Source organism: Corvus cornix, chromosome 2 (genome assembly GCF_000738735.6).
Source record: "Corvus cornix cornix isolate S_Up_H32 chromosome 2, ASM73873v5, whole genome shotgun sequence".
Lineage (NCBI taxonomy): Eukaryota > Metazoa > Chordata > Aves > Passeriformes > Corvidae > Corvus > Corvus cornix.
In genome coordinates, this window is record NC_046333.1 from 46,733,671 (window position 1) to 46,751,489 (window position 17,819).

General features: G+C 38.7%; 1 protein-coding gene across 5 annotated transcripts in view; it reads left to right on the forward strand.

The window, feature by feature from the left end:
- OSBPL3 (oxysterol binding protein like 3) overlaps positions 1–17,819 on the forward strand; it is an 88,061-nt gene that overhangs the window by 26,947 nt on the left and 43,295 nt on the right. For all 5 annotated transcript variants that reach the window (XM_039548653.1, XM_039548656.1, XM_039548655.1 and 2 more), the window contains exon 3: positions 13,632–13,874. In XM_039548653.1, the coding sequence (XP_039404587.1) occupies positions 13,782–13,874 (93 nt within the window). In that variant the 5' untranslated portion in view covers positions 13,632–13,781. The remainder of the gene's footprint in view (positions 1–13,631; positions 13,875–17,819) is intronic.

The window sequence follows — 17,819 nt, forward strand, 5'->3', positions numbered from 1 at the left end:
ATAGAAAAAATAAATATGCATATTAAGACTTGATTAAAAAGGGATCATTAACACTTGAACAAGGTGCTAGTATCACTTCAGATGAATATATAGAAAACATGAATATCAATATGCCTATACTTCGGAAATGAAGGATATTGGAAATGAAAGTTTTATGACTGGCAAGAATTATGGGGTTTGCCATGGAAAGTGCAGCAGAAGTTCCTAGCCTGATGAATGGAATAGAGCTGCTGAAGGTGTATTCAGTAGAGAGGAAAGCTGCAGGCCACCTGAGGCAGGTTGCAGGCTGTTTGATCTGAGTACAGGGGCCAGCTCAGAAGGCCCAGCCATGCTGGTGCCGAGTGAAGTGTCCAGATCTCTGAGTCTCTGCAGTGAGTCAGAGCTCAGGGGCTTCTGCCTTGGCTTCCAGATGTGCTGCCATGAGTCTGGTGTAATCTAATAGGCAGTGACCTTTAATTGCCTTTTGGCCTTGTGGCATCAAGCTGCTACTGCCACAAATGACAATTAGTAAAATTCCTCTCATTAGGCTGCACTGAACAAGGGGTAACATGATAGTGCAGCATAAGGAAGATGTGTTTATAAAGAATATTTTATTTCTATCGCAAAAATATTCCTATGACTGCATATGTTTGAATTTCAGAGTGCTCTGAAAGGATTGTGAAAACTAGCATTGTTGCTACTTGTTTATGCAAGTTAGCGGTAGCAAAGAAGTTCTGGTTCAGTATGTTACAGGGAAGATCAAATAGAAGACTGTTTAATGGTTTTGGATAAATTGTGGCAACTCAGTTTGGACTGATTGCTTTCACCTGATTTATTTGATTTGCTACCTGTGAAATACCCAGTTTCTGTCCATGGGGAAATGAAGGCTCATTAATATTGTTGAAATAATGTCTTTCTGCTTGCTCAGCTGGAGAAAAGTCAGGCCTGCAGCATCTCTGAAGTGGTTCTGAATCTAAAAAACCAGTGGTTGTTTATGTACAAAATGTTAATTGTCACTCTGCTCTGTTCAGACATAACTAATGTGTGACTTAATTTAGATACATTAGCTGAGAATCATTGTGTTCACATGGGAAGTAATGCATTTGTCACATGTGTTTCTCATGCTTAATGCATAACATCCAACTTGACAATTCCTGCACTTGTTGGTGAGTTTAAGCTTCTTAGATCTACTGTGTAAAGTGGTTAAGCTGCTGGTTTTAACTTCTAAATGCCTCATGCTTTTTCCATGTCCTCACCTAGCTCTAGAAAAGTATCTCAGGCATGGGGAATGGGGCAGGGAGGAAGACAGAGAGAAACTGAGCTGTTCAGACTGGTAAAAGGAGATGTGAATTCTGTTTGGGCAATTTGTGAAGTGCCCAGGCAAAATCAATACGAAGATTCCTCTGCACAAGGCAGCAGCATTTATTGGAAGCTTTAATTATTTTAAAGCACTGTATGCTGGATTTGTATGGACAATCTGTAAGAACAAATGACAGACTTTTCAAAATTAGTTGCTGCATGCCATAGGGAGTAGAAGCAAATTTACATTCCAATTTTGGGAATAATAATGAAATTCTGAATAGATTGGCAATTGGTAATAGGTCAAAATTTGTATGTCTGGAAATGGTATCATTTATGTGAAAGAAAAATGTGAGGTATGAAAACTTTTACTGCAGTTTTGGGTCTAAATGAACTTCACTTCAGGGTGGGTGTTTTGGGAAGCACGAAGATGCAATCAGTTTTCACTGGATGCTGTTCAGAGCCTGGCATGTGACTACGATTTGTCCCATTTTCAAAATCCTTATTCAAAAACCTAATGTGCTAAAAGGAGGAAAACATAAGGAGAGGGATCAGAGTCTTTTTCTCCAAGTAATTCAATAACTTTTTTGTATTTGACACAAATATAAATTATTTACATTTTTATGTGTGCACTTCATAAATTAACTGGCATGTGGCTCTAGTAGCATTTTAATTCAATTGACCAAAATGACCAGGTGGAATACAGCACCAGGTCCTCAAGAAATGTTTTATGTTGTGTACTGTGTTTTCTTTCACCTTTCAAAAGTGTGATACCCATTCAGCATGATAATCCATCCCCAAAATCATGTCTTGTGATGCAAATGATGCTGGTGGGTGGCAGGAGATCCTGCTTGTTTTGTCACTGCATTTTATAGTTCAGTACTGACTTGAAGCAGTGATCACCCTATCACTCTAGAGAATAATTTTTTGCTGTTTACTCTGGGAACCATATGGGAATAGTTTCAACAACACCTCTTTTATTATTCTCACTGTTAGTGTGAGTGTCTTACTCTGGAAGATCATTATAATGAGGGATATCATGGGGCTGGTGAGCAGTCAGGTGAGTCAGCATGTTTGAGAAGAGTCTGAAATAGGAGCTGGGGCACTGCCAGCTCCCACAGCCACCTTGTTTGTTTGCTGCTAGAACAGACAGTGGACTGATTTTCTTATTTTTTGAGTACAGAAAAGACTGTCAAACTGCAAATACTGATAATGTAACTTCTCCAAATGTCATCCTTCCAACTGCCATTGGTCATTCCAAGATTTATTTTTAATGTGATGTTCCATGTAAATCCTTGTTATTTTGGTGTAACAACACTAAAGATCTTTGGTGTTTTGGACATATTGTATGATGTGATCTCAAAAACAGTATAACATGTTAGGAGAAATAATTGGGTGCATTTTTGTATGGAAATCTTAGTGGTTTTTTACTTAAATCACCATTCACTGTAAATTTTTTTCCACATTTCTCCTCCAGCTCCTCATTTTCTACATACATTTAATTTTTCTACCTTTTCAGAATTAAACACATAGAACAAAAGAATGAAATCCAATGGTTCTGTTTTAACTGCCTGTATTGCACAGGTGTATTTTTTTCTAGAAGACAGTATGAGTTATGGCAATGCTTTAATGTCTGCAAATGTCATGTTTTCCAGTCAAGACTGGATGAAAACTTTGTGCATAGAGTTTCAATATTGAACAGCCTGTGAGAAGACAACTTTCTGTCAAAAGTGCAATTTTATGTCCTGAACTTTGTAAAGGTGTTTTCCTCCTTTATGCATTCTATATTTCATAATGTTAAAAATATATTCTTGAATAAGTCTCTCAAACCTTTAATGCTAAAAGTATCACTTGGTAGCAAAATTGTAAAAAACACATTCAGTGAAAGATTAATATTAGTAAAAGTTAAGGAAAAAATATGTAGGTCAGCATGGGTGAAGTAGGCGTGAGTGCCATCTGTTAAGAAAATAGCTTTCAGTATTATGTTTCCTGCAACTTCATATGTTAGTCATTTTAGACATTTTTAAATAAAAACCCCAAACCTTTTTGTGTCTTCCTCCAAGAAATTGCTTTGTTCTATTTTTCTTTTCAGAAATTCATCAAGAGAGTTATATGAAATAAGACTTAAGTATTTTCAGAATTCATTTTATGCACTGTATGTAATTAACCACAGCTTTGATTTTTTTTTTTTTTTTTTTTTTTTTTTTTTTTTTTTTTTTTTTTTTTTTTTTTTGGTGTTGGAAGTCCTGATGGTCTAGCAAAGCCAGTGCCATATGCCAGCAGTTTAAAAACTAACACAAAACTGATGAGGGATTGGAAGGAGAGTAGAGAGAGAAGGCAAAGACTGGTGGAACTCTTTTAATACTAAGCTGTTTAAGGGGAACCTACATCACTTTTAAAAACTTCTGTTTATTGCTGGTTTTATAGCCTATAATTAAAATCCAGCTTGTTAGTTGCTGTTCAAGTATAACCAACCTCAAGAATGCTATGAAGCAACCGAGATGTTGGATTGTACACACTATAAAACTCTTCACATTGTTGTCTGCCTCTCTGTGGCCTGCTTGCAGCGACTGGAGCTGAACTAAAAAATTATATACTCATTAGAAATAAAAAATATGAATAGTTTAATTGTACCGCCCTTTCACTGAGCTCTGATCAAGTTCTTTGTAAATTATTCATTCTCTCATACTGCTGAGGCATCCTAATTAAAACCTTCCATCTTTTAAACCTCTAAAAATACTTGAGAATGAGAGCGTAGCTAAAGCTTTTTTTAATCACGGGGCATTTCATTTGTTTTTGATTAAATTCAGATAGATAGCTGCTAGCTTGCACTAACCTGAATCTAAATGTAAGATTAGGGACAGAGTATCTTTTCCAGAACTGTCTGGATCAATTGAAACTGCTTCCACTTTTTTGACCACCAGCTGGTGATGACCATCCCAAAGCAAAGTATGTGAACTAGTCACCGTGACAAATGCTGCTCCACTGAAGTGGATCAGGCAGGGCTCATGTGTTTGGTGGGGTTTTTTTCGGTTTTTTTGTTTTGTTTTGTTTTTTTAATGTATTTATTTTTTGGCTGGTGAACTGATCTGCAGGAAAGGACAGTAACAAATTGCTTGGGAGTAAGAATTTCTTCAATTACTTTGGCAGCTTTGAAAATGAATATGAATTTGAGTTCTAGCCAGTCAGTGGAGGAACTGAGCTGCTACTGAGACCCATAAAGGTTCTCAGCAGCTTTATATTAACTCTGAGCTCTATTGCTGGATGCAGGCCATATTTCTACATTGGGATGTCATATTGTAGTAGACTTGTATAAGCAAACTTACTGCATTAAAACTCTTTAGGTCTTCCTTGTTCTGGGCTGTCTGTAGTAGAGTTACATTATTCACGGCTTTCTTTTTGTGGCCAATCTCTGAACTTGCTTTTAGATTTTGTACCCTTGTAGCTAGGCAGAGGCAGGCCAAGATCTGACATGAAGTCACTCACTCTGAGATGGACCTTCTGATCTCCCCAAACATAGGTGCTACTTCTGCAGCTTTGTGTTTAGTTTCTTCCCTTTTCAAGGGCAAAAGTTCCTTTACCAGTTCTGTCCAAGTTGAGCTCCTGTGGTAACCCTAGCTGGATTTGTCTTCCCCTCCAGCATTTCAGAACTTGAGGACGTGATGGTGGGATTGTATCATTTGAGGTGGGGAGAGGGTCCCTTTTATGGTTCTGTCCTGTTCAAGAGCTACCCTTTTAACCAGAGACCCTCACTTCTGGCCTGCATCTTTTATTTGTCTGACCCAGCTATTGTGATTGATACTTTCCCATTTCTTGTTAATTAGGCAAAACATTGCATGTAGTCATTCAGATTTATAATCTGGATTCCCACATCTCCCATCTCTCTGCTTCTAGGTCTCTTTCAGTTCATCTTTATCCTGTACCGTGAAGATAACGTTGCAGAAAACTCGATCCATGGAACCTCTTTCCTGGTTCCCATTGTCAAGGTGTTCATTACGATCATAAATATGAATGGATTTAAGACCAGCAGAATCTTCCAAGAGTAGTTCACTGTGTGCATCTGTGACTCATGGTTCCTGTCACCTGCATACATGAACGTGGGTGATGTGTGTTTCCAGGCAAAAGGACAGCTGCAGGCCTCATCGTGTCTGTCCTGGAGGAGCTCCTGCTAAAGCTTTAACATTTTTAATTTGTATTTGAAATGAACACATTTCTGTGAGAGTTTTAGATTAGATATTAAGAAGAAATTCTTTACTGTGAAGGTGGTGAGGCACTGGCACAGTTGCCCAGAGAAACTCTGTGTGTTCCAAGCCTGGAAATGTTTAAGGCCAGGCTGGATGAAGCTCTGAGCAGCCTGGTCTAGTGGAAGATGTCCCTGTTCGTGGCAGGGGGGTTGGAACTAGATGATCTTTAAGGTCCCTTCAAGCCTAAGCCATTTGATGTTTCTGTGGTTCTGTGTATACTTATTTCCTTCATGTTAGCTTTTGGGTTTTTTTTTTTTTTTTTTCCTGAAAACCTGGAATTAGCAAACTCCTACCTTTTGGCTTTAATAATAAAAATACTTACCACTTGTAGTACTAAGTGTCCTAAGGATACTTTATATGTAACTATTTTCTACAATGCATTTCTAAAGTTTTGATGTTTGCACATTGCTTGTTTAGAAATACAGTGTTAAGAAATTAGTGGCCCCTCACCTAAGGTGGTGTTAAGAGTTAACACTGATCTGCTAACAACTAGCTGCCCTTGTTCAGAACACCACACACCTCTTTTGTTGTTTCAAGATCTCATAATATGAAAGTACTTCTGTAAGGAAATAATCTGCATAATATTTAAAAGGAAGCTGTAGTTCTACATATATAAATATTAATGTTGTAAAGCACACTGAAAAGGTGTCCGGGAGAGGACTTGGAGACAGAAGCCTCTAAAGATATATTAAGTGGATCAAGAAGAAATATGACCTTTTAACAGTTCATTGTCATTGCACTTTATAAAGTGTGTAAATGAATTTCTATGCATCCTAGGAAGAACTGAATCTTGTTACCACAGTTATTAAATAAGATTTAAATTTTGAGGTAATAGGCCTGCTTACAAAGGACAAATATTAACATTCTGAAAGGGAAGCACTGTTTCCTTTGTATTTTTTTTTCTTTTAGAAATTAGTGGCATACAAAAGACAAATGACAATGCCAGTGTATCATGGAAAAACAAATATCTGTGAGAGGGATCAAAATTTTTGTTTGTTTGGTTTGGTGATGGGTTGTTTGTTGTTTTTTTCTTTTTTTTTTAAAGAAGTAGATGATTCCAAAGTGTGAAAGGTAAAACAGTACATTAAAGAGGACAAAGCAGGTTTGTTGGATCCTGCCACTCTTTAATGAACATGTCTAGCTCTCTTGCATGAGATAAAGAACCCGTGTTGTGTTTGCTGTTCGTACCACCCTCATGGTATTTTTCTTCAGACTTCGGTGAGGGCCTTCCAGGGCCACCAAAACTATTCCAGTATTTTTATTCGCTGTTCTACAAGAAACCGGAGATGACTGGGTTTGGGTTTCTTTCTCCATAGTTACACCAACTATGTCAGCTGGTTTAATAACATATATTGTTTTATGTCGGCCTTGATAGATTTATGCATCTCACAGCATTTTGCAGTTCATCAGGTCACAGAGAGCCAGTCTGATTCAAAGTTACACCGATGCCTTCAATGATTTGACAGAAAATTGATGTCTTTTTCTTGATGTGCAGGCAGTTCTGTCTTAAGATCTTGAATTACTACATGCTGGCAGACTGACAGATATTTCCAGAACTAACATTGTGCCTATCAAAACTGAATCCACGAAAACAAACAGTGTGTATTCCAGTAACACTTTAGCAATAATGACTGCAGTTTTGAAAAGGAGTAAGCCTTGGGGCACAGGGAAGTATCTTTGTTTTAGTGAACAAAGCAAAGCTTTAAGTAGTAAGAGCAGAAAAATGAAAGACAACCAAGCTCCTGCCAAATGTTTCCCACTCAGGGATGTTATCACTAAGAGATGGGCCTCTCCAAGGTTTTTAGTACAGACTGTAAAATGATACCATGTGCTTGTAATTTTCCTTACTGAAAACGATAATAAGCTTGTCTCTCTGTCTTCTATTGCCTGATCACCTTTTGTAAGGTTTTCTCTAGCTGAACAGCACTTCAGCACACACAGGCCTGCTGCTGCTTTGTTCTTGGAGCAGAGGGAGGACTGTCTACCTCGCTGGCCCTGCTGTATGCGGTGTACCCGCTCCTGGCCTAGGGTTTGATCACAGCTCAGGAGCTGTTGTTTTCTGCTCCACCCTCCCGGCACAGAGACTGTGGACCCCTCTGTTACTGGGTCACACACTGTTTCTTGTGGTCCCCCAGCTTTTGGCTTATCAGTCGAGTGTTCAGTCCTGCCAAGAGCTGGAAGGGGCATGTGGGGCCACCTCTCAGTCATGCTAGTGAGCCCTGAGCTGCCAGGCAAGCCCTAGGCAAGACTCTTTCTGAAAGGGCTAGGGAGAGAAGAAGAATATTAATTATTTAGGACCTGACTGTGAGCTAGATTAGACCTGTTAGTTATGATTCTCAGTGGTGATTGAAAGTTGAGTGGAAAAGATACTACGAGAGCTGACTAATTACTGTAAAAATACTGTCATTACTGTGTATATTTTCTGTGTCACTAGTCACCAAGACTTTTAACATATCTATCTAGTTTATATAGCCAGTAATTTTGGGTTCTTTATACAAGTGCAATCTATCACAGATCTCCTGGGGGGATGGAAACAGTGTCAGGAGTATGCATTTTAAATGAATCATGTCGTGTGCAGTATTATAGTCAGTTTCTGTGGTGGATGTGAGGAAGAGGTGGTATTTTTATATGTACTCATATTTCAGGATGCTGAATGACCTATTTCTAAATTTATATAAGATTTTTCTAATGTAAGGATTAATTATCTGCCACAGGGGTTAGTGAAACAGCAAACATTTGCTTTGCTTCAGGAGAGTCTAGTTAGACTTGACATCGAAGCATGTTTGTTCTTTGATGTCTTTCTTGGGTTGTATTCCACTGGATTGTTTCTGGGGTTTAGTTTTGTGGTTTGTTTTCTGGTTTTGTGAGTTTGTTTGGGTTTCTTTTGCTTTCTGTGTGCTGGAACATAGGGGATTTTCTTTCATCGAGTGATGAACTTTATACATGATAAGCAATCTGTTATTAAATGCAGTATGGTTGTTGTTTGTCTAGCTTTTCCCCTTTCCCTCTCTGTCTGCCTCTCTTGATTAGACAATTAGGAGAGTTTTCTTTGAACTAAATTTTCCTCTTTTGGGTCACTGACATGGCATGATTTAATTGCTACAATGGCCTCCTTAAGCAAGCAGGCTAGATGGAATTGTTTCTTTGCATCACAGACTACTTCAGAGTAGTAGTTTTTCATGGCTGATGAAAACATCTGCTCGAGAGAGGTGGTGATTTGGGCGGGCACCTATCTGATGGAAGTCAGTTCTGAAATGCTTCCTGTTATTGTTAGTCTCCCTAAGCTGTTTGAACTTTTGCTTTCAAAGATAGGTTTAATAGCCTACCAGTAAGAGTTGTTTTAAACTACTTTGTTTGTTTCTGCAAGTTTTGTTTAGTAAAGGAACTAGCTAGTAACAACAGGATTTATGTGCTTTGACCTTCAATAGAGTGAATCTTATGGTAATTGAGGAACAGCGAATACCTGCCTTGAAAAGACATCTCCAATAGTTGTACATGATGTATCTGTAGCCTATAAATAATTCTTTCCTATTTTGAGCCAGATGAGACACTGGGATAGATTAAAGCTGGCAAATTGAACTATAACAGAGACATGAAAGCAAAACTAGGAAAAGACTATTGCTTTGTTTATCCAGGCAGATGTGAGTGAATGTAATTTAATAATAGCTGCAGAGCAAAGGTTTCAGCACAAAGTCTTTTTAAATTCTGTGAAAGTCACTCAGTGTTGCTTGCAACTCTGATTTGGATTGCTCAGTTCCATGCTTGCTGTATCCACCTGACTGTTATCAGGCTTTATGTTGTTTCTGTTCTTCTATTCAAAAAACCTTAATTGACTACAGAATGAGATGTGCACTTCCAGTTTTGCTTCTCAGAGTATCTACAGTGTTCCTTCACTGCTGAATCAGCTTTGTAGCAGCTATTAAGGCTTTATTTTCTTCCAGAACGGTAGCAAAAATAATTGCATAATGTTGATTTTTTTTTTTTTTTTAAACTGCAGTTATACATAATTTTTTTCTGAATTTCACTTCCCTTCTTTTGGTGAGATGTGAAAAATCTTTGAGTTTGCTATAAGCTTATTGTTTTTAGAGTTGTGAGAGATGAAACGATACTGCAAGGCTGCTTTGAACCTGTGCAATTTAAAGGTTTGCGGACAACCTGGGATGGTACTTTTTGAAAAGAAAAGTATTCCTGTTTTACATATTATCATGTGTTTACATTAGCTTTAATTGATGTAGAATGATAAGGCTCTTAGTAGCAGATGACAAGTAGAGATAAGTGCTGTTTATTGTCTTACGGTTTAATAGCTCTAGGTAATAATATTTGATACTCATGTATTCTTAATTCTTCAAAATGAACCTGGTGAGGTCATTTGCAGAGATACTCTTGGCCTACTTTTGCAGTTGTTGACTTTATAGAAAAGAATTAGGCCAATACTTAGCACTTGTGAAAATTACTGTCCTAAATTTATTTGGATTTGCCTCAGCCTCACACCTTTGAGTTGTCTTTTTGGAGTAGACTGAAGTAAGTAGCACTGTGTACTCCAGAGACATGTGGGAGTAAATGCATTCTGAGGCCATCCTGTGGCATGGAAAAGAGCAAGTTGTAATGAATCTGAAGCAGTTGGATCATGAAGACTTTAAAAATCAATTGTAGTTGCAATCTTCCCTTTGTTAGCATAACACTACTTTTTATGCTTTCTTTAAAGTTGTAATTGCTCTTATACCTGGTGGCCTTAATTTCCACAGGTAATGTAAAATATCATTTACCTTAGAGAGAGGCCCAGTCACTGCTGCTGAAAGCCAGTCAAGTTGGGATGCGGGATCAGTGTTTTCTCACTTTCCTGAAAGAAAAGTGAGTTATTGTTGAAGGGCAGCCTGAGTTTTCTTTTTTCTTTTCTAAACTTGAAGAGAATTTTTAAAAAGGAGCACAGACTTGTTGCTGGAATATGCAGCAGTTTTTACAGAGGAGATGAGGGATCATTATTCACATACACTTTTTCATGTTCAAATCTGGAAGTCTCAAGAAGTTAAATTACTGGGAAACACCAATAGAATAAAGCACTTTGGAGAAAGGATACATTTTTCACTCGTGTATTCTTCAGGACTGGTAAGAAAAGCCTTTCCTTCAGCCCATGCAGTAATTAATTTGAAGGAATAAAGGAAAATTTAAAAGCCCAACTTTAGAAGTAGACTGACAAAATACTTCAGGTGCACTCTGCCAGATTTACCTCACCTGCCTCCTGCTCCATGTTCAAGGACCTCTTGTTAGGTAGTGAGTCATCTTCAGCTCATTTGAATTCTGGAAACGTGCCCATCTCCCTCTTTTTGATTCCAGAAGGACAAATGACATTGCCCTAGGAGATCTTAAGTACTTTCTTAGGTGGTGTAAGTCTGTGCCTCTCTGACGTCAATGTTAGCAAGTAGAGCAGTGCAGTAAAAGTGGATTCTTGTTGTCAGTCAGGTAAAGGTGAAGACCTAACATCAGCCCCTGGATAAGACTAGTCAGGACTAGCATTATTCTGGTGTTATGGACTCAATGCTTTGAGCGCTGGATGCAGTCCTGGAGTATATTTAATCCAAAAGGGATTCAGTTCCCATGTTCCAAGACTGTCCTGCAGTGCAAACCTAGTTATTACAGGAGATCTGGAGAGGAAGTAGCCCTCTGCTCTGTCCTAAAACATTAATGTAGCCAAACCTTTAGTTCATTTAGACTCCACACCAGAAACGTGATGATAGAAATATTCCTATAATGATATGGCTTCTCTCTGTGTTGAAGTCCAAGAGACCTCTAGGATTTTTTTGACTTACTTGACATTTCCAGGACATCACAACTATTGTGCTGTGTGTTCAAACAGGCAAAGGGCATCGTATATCTTAAACCTAGTGTGTCTAGGAGATATACCCACAAAGTACTGATGGTAGTAATTTTCAGTGCATTTTGCTGCAAATTAGAGCCTGTTTCTTGCCATGAACTCTGCCAATCACTGCCAAAATGCCAGATAGTCACCAATGAAAGCTGAAGGTGCTCATTCTGAACACAGAGCAGGGAAGGTAACAGGATTTTATCTGAGCAAAGTGTGTCCCAAAGTAAAGCACTTGCTGTCTGGTTTCAAGGTGGTATTTGAACAATGAGTTTGCAGGAAGAGTGTTTCTGTTCCTGTTGAGAGTGTTTGACCTCTGCTTGTTAATACAGATGTTACCATTAAACTGCTTTGCTAAATGGAGCTTGCAAGTAAGGAAGAAAGTTAATCCTTTATATTTACTCCATAGTTAAAAACCTGAGATGCTTCTAACCTGCTTTAAAAAAAAAAAAAATCTAAGTCTGCTTAGAGTATTAGTTCTTAATGAAATGCCACACAAATTTGTCTTCCAGACAGAAAGTGACTATACCTTCTCCAAAATGCACTACTCCTAATCTCAGTCATAATTTCAGTTTAAGGTCCATCTGTTGGGCCCAAATCACACAGACCTTGCTATCACATTGCTGTTCTGGGTTTTTTGGCCTTCATTGTGCTCACTGTCTTTGTAGCTCTCTGCTGGTTCTTGGAATATTTACCAAGCTGACTCACCTTCACTCCTGGAAGAACCCCAGGAGAGTTCCTTTCTCACCTCACTTGTGGAGGCTGTATCACAGATTTGCTCTGGAGGTAACAGAGTGTTTTTGACTAGGTAAAGTAAATGCCATAAAGAGAGATTGTGTTTCAGGTGAAAAGAGGGCATGTTGATTGAAATGTTACAGCAAACTATATTGCCAGAAAGCACTGTAGATTGGAAAAGGTCTCTGTTCAAAAGCTGGATGCTTCAAACTACAGCAGCAGGGAGAGGGGTTTTCTGCTGCAGAGTGTTGTCTTCATCTTAAATATAGCACCTGGTTTTAAGTTTGTGTTCTGTCTCTGTCTGTGGATTTTGATGTGGGTTTTTTGGGTTCGTTTTGGGGGTTTTTTTGTTTGTTTTTTTTTTTTTTTTTTTTTTTTGTTGTTGTTGTTGTTTGGGGTTTTTTTTAAGGAAAATGAATTCTTAAAACGCACAAAATGTTTTACTAGGGACCTGAAATTACTGGTTCTCTCAGAATAGTATTTAAGCGTCTTCAAGAAAGAATGAGTGACAAACGTCAATAATCAGTGATCCCAGCTCAGGACTGTTCACAGTGCAAGCAAGGGCATTGTGAAGTAGTGCCTCCCTGTTCTGGCAATGAAATCTCTCTTCTCTCTGTGGAAACTTCCTTACCTTCCTCAGTGGTTGTTCTTGGACTCTTCATAATTGTGAATTCTTTGCCTGAGACAATAAAATTTGAAGTGATACACAATGCAGCCACCTCAAGTTTTGGAAAGCATCACCCTTTTCTAATGTCCTCTATGTGTTGTTTTGTTGGGGTTTTTTTTAAGTATGCGGTTACCACGACAACTTTTACCCATGCTGGAAATCCCTTACTGGGAGTTCCTGGCATGGCTTTTATTTGCATGTGCTGCAAGGAGCACTGTTATTAAACAGACTGTTAATTATTCTTCCAGTCACTCACTGAGACAACTGATGTGACTGTTGTTAGAGCTTTCTGATTCCAGGTGAAAGTGGTCATGCACAGCTCTATGCAGCTAACTTTTCATGCTCACTACTTTTAGGTATTACTCTTTCACGTACAGTTTCCTTTTTCCTTATAACCTGAAGGCATGCTTACTTGTTTAAATTATCCAGGAACAGAGAAAAAGAGACATATTTTTGATTACATCATCATTTTTGGAGACATTTTATTAGATATTTTCTTGTCACTTTCAGTCTATTTTGGGCCGTTTCATATAGATAGTTATTGTTTTCTTTGTGTGTCTTTATTAATTTTTAAAATTAATTTAAATCTGTAAAAAGATGCTTGATACTGTACTTTGTCCTCTGAATAAATAGCAACAATTATAATGTTTTTAGGCTCCAAAAGTAATGTCATTCCTGTTTGAGACTTGCAAATTTATCTTAAAGTGATTGTTGAATTTATTTCTTATAAAATACAGTAATGTGCTCATCTTGTGTTACCAAAGGTTTTATTATGATTCATGCTAGAGCATGGCAACAAGAGACAGCATCTGATAACTTGGCTTTTTGTTTTTCTTTTCCCTTCTAGGAGTGTCCTTGGGATACAGATCATGCCACTGGACTGCATTTGGGTAAAGAATGAGTTCAGTGTTTCTCTGAGGAGTCTTCCAACACATTTTCCAAATTACCTTTTAATGGTGTTCTAAGTGAGCTTATGTGAAACAAATAGTATTGGATCATGAGTGAAGAAAAAAACTTTGGTGCATCCCAGAAAATGTTGTCTCCTTCAAGAAGTACTAGCAGCTGCTCCTCCAAGCAGGGAAGTCGACAGGTACTTCTTTCACCAAACTGAAAGGATTGCTGAGATTTGCGGTTACTTTTTTTCTTGAATACCTGCAAATCTCTTAAATCCTGTTTTCTTGTTGCTTACTTGTTTTATTTCATCACTTCTTTGCTTTCCTCACTTTTTTTTTTTGTTGGTAGCAGCATCTTGTTTTGAGTCAAATGCATTACACACATTACTGACTAGCAGGCATGTGTAAAACTGGAATGCTAACAGTGCATTTTGATTTCCATCTTATTGTGTGTATGGTGTCTTCATAGTGAGATGGAGCTGCTGTAGCATCTTGTTCTCAGTGGTTTGATCCTGAAATCCCAAATCTTTTGTGTTAGGCACTACTTTTGTGGTAGAATATTGTGTAACTGCGCTGTTTATTTCAAGTTTCCAAGGAAAGGTGTGCATGCATGTGTGAAAGATAATTCATTTTTCATAAACCTGACACAGGGCTTCTTTGAATGCCCATGTGTGCTGGTTGTTGCTGCAGAACTGTAGATAGGAAAATGAGTATTCATGTAACATGCTGCATCTGGGTGCCAAATGTAAAGGTTGCTTTGTTTTCTGCAGAGATTATGCTCATCTTTAAACCTCTCAGTTTCAAAAGATGTGTCTACAAGTGTTTGCACCTGACAGGTGAGGCTGCTGAAGACAGCTTTGTTTGTGGGCAAGAAATGCTCACCTGCAGCTACACTGAGAATTAAACTTAAATGTGCTCAATCCATATTTGCAAAGTCATGAGCAAAGTGCTCGACATAAACTTTTATCTGTACAAGTTCTGGCTTAGTGGAGCTCTTGAAGCTGCCTCAGGCTGAGAATTTAATTGGAATTGAGCATCCCAATCCCCCAAAAGCTTTGGAGTCCTCAGCTGTGTTTTGAAACAGCACCTGCTCTTCTAGGACTTCTGGCCCTGTTCATACAGCTGGCAAGGCAGACAAATGTCTGAACAATTTATGCCTTTTAAAGTGCTGTGCTTGTGAGAAATGCTGTGCATTTCCAGTATAGTGAACAGTGAAGTCCTTGCTCTCAGGATGTCTTTTTTGTTTTCCTGACACATTATCTTTTATATCCTCTGTATGAGATTACCTTTGAAAAGTGTAATTTAAAAGACTTTTTAAAAGGCATTGTCTGTTCAACAGTTCACGTCTATAATGTGTTATCATGTAGTATTTAAATAATAAGATTTACATGGGTATGACTAAATCCACTGGTGTGTAACACAGCCGTTATAAGGAACCATACTTATGCCATTTTTTTGCCCTTTCCATCTGTATGTTAGTTTAAATGACAGTACTTTAGGTGGTCTATTAACAAAACAGCAACAATCTAAAGTTGTATGAAACTGTTAAAAGTCCCCTAATCAAAAAGGACCACATGTGCAATAACCTTCAGGAGCTTTTTGTTTGGATTTGTTTGGGTGTTTGTTTCAAAATCCTGGTAGAATAGTGAAATGTAATGCTGTTACTGATACTTTTTTATTAATAGTATCCTGAAAGTTTAAATTATGTTGCTGGGTACTGTGCAGGTTTGGGAGAGACACGCTATGATTTTGGTATTCTTCTCTTCATATTCCAGCTCCATGGAGGGCTTCTTATTCCTCCTTCAAACACTTGCAGCTCTCACGCTTGTGGCTTGTGGGTTAGAGACAGAGCTGCCTGACAGATGCTTTTCTCTGTGCTGCTGCTCTGACACAGCACTTCTTTGAATCTGATTAAGTAGAAAGAAATTCTGAAAATTGTAGGGGGAAGGTGAGTTGGAGCAGGGGGAAGCTTGCGCAAAAAATAGCAGGATCTGCATTTTGAGTCTCTCTTGGTTCCCTAGACACAGACTCTTATTGCTGGTGTATGCCACACCAAAGAAGTGACCTGAGGTTGGGATGTGGAAGCACAGTAGTGCCAGGCTGCTGTGTCTGCTAAAGTTACTTACATGTCGGTGTGCTGTTTGTGTGGGGCATGACTCCTGTGATGCAGAAGATGAGCCACTGTGCTAGAAAGGAGTTGACTTAAGCAGGGCTGCAGGACTTTGAGGGATCTACTCCTTGCTTTGCTACATTTGGTGCCCGTTTCCTGCCCGATGTAATACATTTGCTGTGTGAACTGAACAGGTTAACAGTTAATCCTCTTCCACTAAGTTCACCTGCACTTTGAAACTGTATGAAAAGTTGGAGGCTACTGCCACTTCCCACCTCTTTGCTTTTCTCTGCCCCTCTCCTTCAGTTATGGAAAGGAATCTCTTCCACAGAGACACAAATTCAGTTTTGTGAGGAAAGAAAACCAGTGTTATCTTCCTTAAATTTAAATTGATTTGTGATCAAAAGAAGGTATGTTGTGCTAGTTATTTTTAAATCTGTTAACTAACTTTTAAAGTAGATCCACTAGGGAAAAGCTTTGTGGCAGGAGAACAATTTTAAAAAACCTCATGTTCCATAAAAGAAAATTAAATCATTTCTGACAATTTTATGAACCGTAGCAAATGACTTAGTTGCAGCTGATGCCAACCCTTATCCTCCACAAAGCAGGTTTCTATTTTTGGCACTTTAAAATATTTGGTACAACTGCCTGCATTTTGCACTGGAAGAAAGTCTGGCACTGTCATCTGTTTTGTTCAGGGAGCTGCAACTGCAAGCATCAGTCTGAGAGCCATTCAGAATCGTTACTTCATACTTTCCCCTGAAATAATTTGCCTTAAGGAGCTGTATGGTGCAGAGTATTGCAGAAAATGAGGAGGCTTTTATTTTATCAAACAAAGAAAATTAATACATTTACCTAATGATCTACTTATCTCTGAAGACTGAAGTCTGTGGGTTTTTTTCCTCAGCCATAGACCAGGTATGGGCCAAGGAGTGTGTACAGGGGGATTTTTCAGTGCTGATCTGAAATGAGCACCTCTGGACCTGAGAAAAGTAAAGATTTTGTTCCTCCCTTCGCCTCGAGTGAAATTTCTTCCTGGGCAGCAAATGCACTGTTGATCGTTTTGTGCAGATTTTGGCCCATAATGATGCAAAATCTTTTGTAGTACTGTAATCTTAAAACACAACCAATTTAGACATCAGACGTATGCTAGAATTGTTAATGCCATTCATCTGGGAGTTTTGGGCATTTGGGGGGTGGGGGGGATGTCATTGGTTTTTTTTTTCAAATTAGTGCCATGTTTTGGGCTATCTCTTTCAGTTCCCTATTGTGGGATAAGAATCAGCAAAAGGGAGTGTAATCTGAATGCTTTCAGGAAGTCCTGTATCTCCAATTTGCTCCTCTGCTATTTCAGAGGGATGGGTAGAGAAGATAATTGACCAGCCTGACTCATTTGCCTTCATTTTAGAGAGTAAGCAGTTTTCTTTCACTTCTGCAGCTGCTCCCAGGAATAGCCAGCTGACGCTTTTTCCTCATTCAGTGAGGTGTCAAATCTCTCACAAAACGAAAAACCTGATCAAGATCTGTAGGGTCTGGGTTGAGCAATGGATCCAAAGCAGTCAGTGTTTTTGAAAAATGTGTTTGTTCAGGTGGGGAAGGTCGGATTCTTTTGGAAGGGTGTATATGGAAGAGGACCAGTTTCTGTTATTGCATCATGGCACCTTGCATGTATCCAGCAGGCCCCCAAACTGTTAATTCTGTGAGCTTTTAAGAAGATCCATTTCTAATTCAACTAAGCTACCTTTATGTACAGCTGACAATTGAAGTGTGAGGTTCCCAGGGTAGAGAGATATGTAGCAGACTTGCCTTCTACCTGAGATTTGGCAGGCCGTCAAGACTGCTTGAGGGGAAGCAGTGCTCCCACTTCACCTTTTCTTCCCATTTTCACACTTTTTTATTTGAGAAGGCACATTGTAGGCCACCTTGCTGACCTGAAGAACTGTGATAAATGTGACTTTCCTGCAGGAATGTGAGAGACACCTTGTGTCTGGACTGCAGGAGAGGTCCAGGCAAAACTGGAATTATAATGCAG